General features: G+C 44.7%; 1 protein-coding gene across 1 annotated transcript in view; it reads left to right on the plus strand.

The window, feature by feature from the left end:
* Positions 1 to 5,766, plus strand: part of LOC142563120 (solute carrier family 26 member 10-like) — an 87,954-nt gene extending 82,188 nt beyond the window's left edge. The window contains exons 15-17 of the mRNA XM_075673662.1: positions 1,073 to 1,172; positions 2,008 to 2,062; positions 5,602 to 5,766. Coding sequence (XP_075529777.1) covers positions 1,073 to 1,172; positions 2,008 to 2,062; positions 5,602 to 5,744 — 298 coding nt within the window. The 3' untranslated portion in view covers positions 5,745 to 5,766. The remainder of the gene's footprint in view (positions 1 to 1,072; positions 1,173 to 2,007; positions 2,063 to 5,601) is intronic.
* The last annotated feature ends 234 nt before the right edge of the window (positions 5,767 to 6,000 follow it).

A 6,000-nucleotide genomic window follows, 5' to 3' on the forward strand; every position in this document is an offset into this window, starting at 1 on the left:
GTGCTCAAGAGCATGCGTGTTGTTACCGCCAAGATAAAGATTGTCATGGCGATCACGATTGGACGAATTTTAAAGATATCGAATTTCGAATAACATTTAAGCTTGTAGTGCAGCGCTGCTCCTGTTTTTGTGTTTCTTGCATCCCAGTTTATTAGCGTTGGGGAAACTTACAGTAGGGAAAAATCGTACACGATAATTCCATGCACGGGTCCATCAAATTTTTCGATCAGGCAATAATGCTCTAGTAAACACACTATTGCACGAAAACACTGAAGCAGGATAGGCGCTGCCAAGTGACCGTCATCGTGCCGCTCCAGAATATCGACCCAGGCCATAAAGTGAAATTTAAGCCCACGAGCAAAATAAGTAACGGAAGCTTACTGGACAGAGTGCGACTACGTGCAGCGTTCACTTGGCTCTACCTGCACGTTGTTGGCCGTGCGTACAGTCAAGGCTGCGGGCAGTGCAATATATTCGACACTACACAACACCCGCCGTGGTTGCTCAGTGGCTATGGTGTTGGGCTGCTGAGCACAAGGTCGCGGGATCGAATCCCGGCCACGGCGGCCACATTTCGATGGGGGCGAAATGCGAAAACACCCGTGTGCTTAGATTTAGGTGCACGTTAAGGAACCCCAGGTGGTCAAAATTTCGGGAGTCCTCCGCTACGGCGTGCCTCATAATCAGAAAGTGGTTTTGGCACGTAAAACCCCAAATATTATTATTATTACGTCTTGCGCATCAGCCCACGTTGTGCGATGAAAAGAACATCATTGCTACAACATCTGTCCAAGTTCACCAATCGACCTTTTTCTGAAGAAGGTCTAGTAGGACCGTGCTCAGATTCTTGTCGTCGGTGTGATGTTCTAAATACTCTTATCAAATTCTTTGAGACTCGGAAGTGTCTTTGCTTTTAATGTTCAATCGCCAGCATTTACGTCCGCATGATTAGCAATTCTCTCACTCTTCCATTTACCTTCCCCAGTGCTAAGTAGCAGGTCAGAAACCGCATTCAGGCTGACCTCTCAGGTTTTCCATCATAATAAATGTTTGTCTCTCTGTATTATTTCAGGGAAGAAGCCACCAAGGAAGCTGAAATGACACGTGCTATTGTGATGGATTGCTCAGCTATCAGTTTCATCGACTCGAGTGGACTTCGCGCTCTTGGTCTTGTAAGAACTATACTTCCTCTCTGTTTTGGGACAACACACTACACGCATGTAAAGAACATTGGCTGACAAGTGCTTCGGCATATAGATAGCGGTTAATAGTCTACGGGTAACCTTGATTATGTACTTTGAAAATTTTGACAGACGTACACGCTGCGAGGTAACCCGGCTAGTCACGAAAGTACATCGTAATTGGATGATTACTTAGTTTTCAACAAAAAAAAAAAAAACGACCGGGCAATGTGTTGATCAGGCTGTAGAAGGTTTTCACGGGATGTCACGTGGGACAATTGTTGTGGACTTGGGCACATGACATAACGCGTGCTCAGCATGCGCAATGCGGAGATCAGTGTTCTGTGCCCACTTGCGACAAATGACCTGTTCGTTCACTTTCATTTTGGTGCACCTTAATACGCCTGCGTTTCGATTAAACATTTTTACTTTGATCAATTGACTTCCGTTTCATATGATTAGGTGATATGTGGCACTTGATATGTCGTCGTCTTCTGTAAGACTAGCGTGGTAAGTGTCAAAACATATAGCTTGTGCGCGCTCAAGAAATAACGTCATTAACTGTCCTTTGTTCATTCTAGTTGCCGCTTGTCGTTTAACAGGGAAGCTGCAGTAATGCCGTTCACTAGTAAGGTGGCGATGGAGGAACTCCGGCCATCTTTAACCCATGAGACGTTACAGACCTACAAAACTGCTAAGATACATACCCTCTCTCGTGCAGTATCTTCGGCCCTAAATTATTGGTTCTCTCTTCAACTAAATAAGAGAATCTAGTTGTCCCTAGTACACAAACGATTAATGATGCACCTTTCTTATTTCTTTCAAGGTTGTGGACATGTGCCGCGAAAACAAGTGTGCCCTTTATCTGGCTTCTTTACAAGGTAGGTGTCCAAGTAGCTGGGTCTTGCAAGGTGGATGTCCTAGAACCTCCGTTACACAGATCGTAACAACAAGTGTCACCGACATTTTCACCATATCCGTTCGTTTCGCGGTCAGCAGCACAAAAGTACTGCCTTCTCGTACTTTATTGAATGGCAGCGAGCATAGACCCTCTATTGCTAAAGCGTATTTAGTAAGACGGCAAGAGCTCTGCTGAAGTATTAGTTATCTAATGCTGTATTTGCGCGCATGCTTTTAAAATTGATATTAACAGAGAGAAACATCACTTATAAAAGTTTATTGTGGCGATATGCCTGTTAGCGAGGAGTTTCTAGCAGCGGGAGCGACTCAGTTCTCGAGCACCTCTCCTATTTATATGTGATGGAGTCGCTGTTCAATCATCTGCCCTTTTGAATGAAATACGGCGTGTGCGTAATGCTTTTATCGCGGCATTCAACTTTCGTTGCAAGTAAAAGTAAAGGACCAGAAGGCTTTATATTTTACTCCTAATCCTTTCTTTGATGTCTTCATAACCCCGTAACTAACTGAGGCTTGAAGCCCCCTTTGCTTACATCCGCGAATCAGTATGGTTCTTGCAACCTGCTTTTGGACATGAAACCTTTATTTCTGGTTGATCAATATAGCCATTTGATCGGCTTATGGTGATAAATAAAGTGAAATACACAACGATAATTTTGAAGATGTGAAGACGGCATGGCACAGAGGCCTGCTGGAGATGATGATGCCTACATTACTGTAGCTCAATTCCAGTAAGGGGAATTGGCGCTGAGTCGAATGGCGCAAAAAAATTGTCTCGACATCCCGCCCCTGCGAAACTGCGTGCCCTGCGAGGCTGTTGAAAACCACCACTACAACTGCAGAGGGAGGGGGGGTTGCAACGGCTTATCGCTTTAGAGTAATGGTGCGTAGCAATGATGATTTAGAGTAATGGTAGTTGTGGGAATAATAGTAATTTTGACAGCATGCTTCAGCTGATCGTATTGCCGCTCCTCGCATTCACGCTGATCCTCGGGTACCCAGGGTAGCGTATCGCGTCGCTCTCGTACAGTTGTTGCGACTGGGTGTCCGAGCGGCCGCGACGGTTCCGTGGCTGGTGACATGCGAGATGCCGGGCAATAAAGAGGTCCGCGGCGAAGTCCAAGGATGCGAAAACAGGTTTAATTACAAATTTACTTGATGAGAGTTTCCATTTATTAGCATAAGTTCGAGTATTAGCAGCTGCATGGGTAAGAGCATACGTACGAGTCCGAGCACCCGTACGACTAGGAGGGCTAGTACGAGCCGCTGCACATTTTCACGGTACTCAAGATCCACTTTTTACGCACTTCTTTTTCCCCTTTCTATAGCCGGAGAAATTTAGTCCTTCTCGGACAACCAAGAAAGTCGAACCGTTCGCAAAATCCCGCCAATGACATCGTCCCGCCGGGCTCCGCGTACAATGTTGCATGTTCACCCGCACTGACGAGGCAATGACGTGGAAAGCTGCAAATGTGATGTCGAAGTCGTTCCCACGGAAGTCGTCGACGATGGTCCCATTGATAAATTAGCGCGCCATTCGGGACTGTCCGTTTGTGGGAATCCGGCTCCAGTAGAGTGGTATTCACAGTGATTTTTTTTTTCCACGAGGGACGGCGGCTGTGATCGCCTCGACGTGAGCGCCTTTGTTGGCGTATCACCGTCTATGTCGGGTCCGGTCTCTTCCAGGCGGGCGCTCGTCAGCTTTTGTTACGCTGATTTTGTAGCGCGCTCTCTGGTCTAAAGAAAAAGACAGTACTTTCATAGCTGCACGCTTGCTGGTGAAGCATCAATCGTCGAGAAGGGATGCCGGATAAACAGTCGTAAACGTCAATCGTAACGCTGCCCATATAGGTACTGCAACAAGTAACAATAAAATCTATTGCTAGGCTCGTTCTTTTCTATACAAAAGGACAGTAATATCACTACCCACGTCGCACGCTGCCGTCGCCACGACAGCTTGCGCAACAGTAATCTTTACGGGGAAACGTATGTGGAGGGCACTACGTGCTTCGCATTGTTATCAGGAGCGCCTTATCATCAAATGGGATTCGCGTGCTTCTTTTGTGCTTGTTCATTATAGAAACGAGTGCCGTTCAGTATGTTTTATGCGCGACTCCATAGAATATATGCGCTTGTCGCTTCACCTTGCGAAGTGCTTGAAGCCTGCTTCACACCCGCCGCGGGTGGGCCTGGTGTTGCACTATCTCCGGGATTGGTCCAAATTTTTGCCCACAGATATGGGCACGAAAAATCTCGACTAACGAGAGGCTAACAGCGTCGCTGTAAAATGTAAATTAAGTTCGTTATGGCACAATCTTATATAGCTTTTATGTATGTAATGAAAAACACATTACTAACTAACGCAGTAGGGTACTTTCATAATAGGTGCTATGGGCTCGGCTGAGGCAAGAAATGTAGATATTTGTAAACGACGAAAGCACTTGTTAATTAGCCTAACAAGCAAGCAAAAGGGTGCGAACGGTTGCTTCTTGAAAGTGTCGCAATAGTAGTCACCTGAAAAATACAATTGTATGATGGACAATAAATTTGCAGATGCACTGCTGTCGTTCCTCAGCGATATTGAGTCGGAAGATCTTATTTTCCTTTTTTTATTCCCGAATTACCTTGCCGGAACTCCTTCACTAAAGTTAAGTGTAGGACAAGAAGTCGCAGGGAATCAGAATCACGAGGAAAAGTTTCCAGCCAAATAAAACCAGGTTGGAGTGCATACGGTATGCAACGGTAATTAAATCTAAACTCGCCAGTTCAGCTCCCTTCATAGAAAGGAAAATATTTGTGCATTATTCCAGCACTAACCTATGGGACTGAAAGAAGCTTCAGAAGACGCTAGGAACCACGCAACAAAGAATGACAAGAAAAAGTAATGATGGACGCACTGCTGATGGTGAAGACGTATTATAATCTTATAAGTGCGCTTGAGTTGACGTAAGGCCTTGTTGGTAAGACATCCCTAAGATTATTTTAAGCCCGTTAGGACGAGGACAAGCGTAGGTGCGTCCACTCGCTTGTCTTTGTTGTCAATGAACTTAAAATAATCTTAGGTATGTCCAAGAGGAGCATGATTGGTTTTATAATGATTACTTGTCCTATAAAATTTGCAGTATTTATTCTCTTCTTACCGTGTTTCTCAGAAAGCTTATTGTATATTCTGCAACAATACTATAAGCCCATTCATGGCCTATTCGTCTCGAGTGGTTGCGCCAAGTCAATGGAGAAGGCACTAACAAATAATACGTGAAGCCGATGACCGATGATACATTAGAGCAATGGGATGGTTTGTAAGGCAAGGAATAAGCTGTCATGAGTGTTAAAGTTTATATTTTGCTTTAGAATATCAAAATCGCGGATGTTTGACGTCGAGGCCGTCGACGTAAGGCGTAATTATTAGGAAACGAGGTAGCTGTAAACGGTAATGGATCTATAGGAACAGCAGCACCTGCTTGTAATGATGACTATACTGTTGATTTTTTTCTCTTTGCAGATACTCCACTAAAAGTAATAAAAACTCAAGAATCGATGCTGCAGAACGTTGACATTGAGCATATCACCCCTACTGTTCAAGACGCAGTCGCACTAGCGAACTGTCAGCTACCTGCACGCACTCAGGTACAAACGTATCTTTGACAGAAAATAAAGTTTATATGGATGAAAGCCTCGATAAGTTCATTCATTATCAAATAGGATCATAGAATGTATTGTCCATGTGATATCACTCAGTTAATGCGAATTGTGTCTGGCGAGTGGGGTCCCTGAGAGGAAATATGCGCCGGATGCAATAAGAGACTCTGAAATGTTCCAAAACCTGTAACTTGACACTTCGGATTCTCTTGATAGCCCCTTTACTTAAATATGGGAACATTCACTTTCAGGAACGTGATAT

The sequence above is a fragment of the Dermacentor variabilis genome, chromosome 11, assembly GCF_050947875.1.
Source record: "Dermacentor variabilis isolate Ectoservices chromosome 11, ASM5094787v1, whole genome shotgun sequence".
NCBI classification, from domain to species: domain Eukaryota; kingdom Metazoa; phylum Arthropoda; class Arachnida; order Ixodida; family Ixodidae; genus Dermacentor; species Dermacentor variabilis.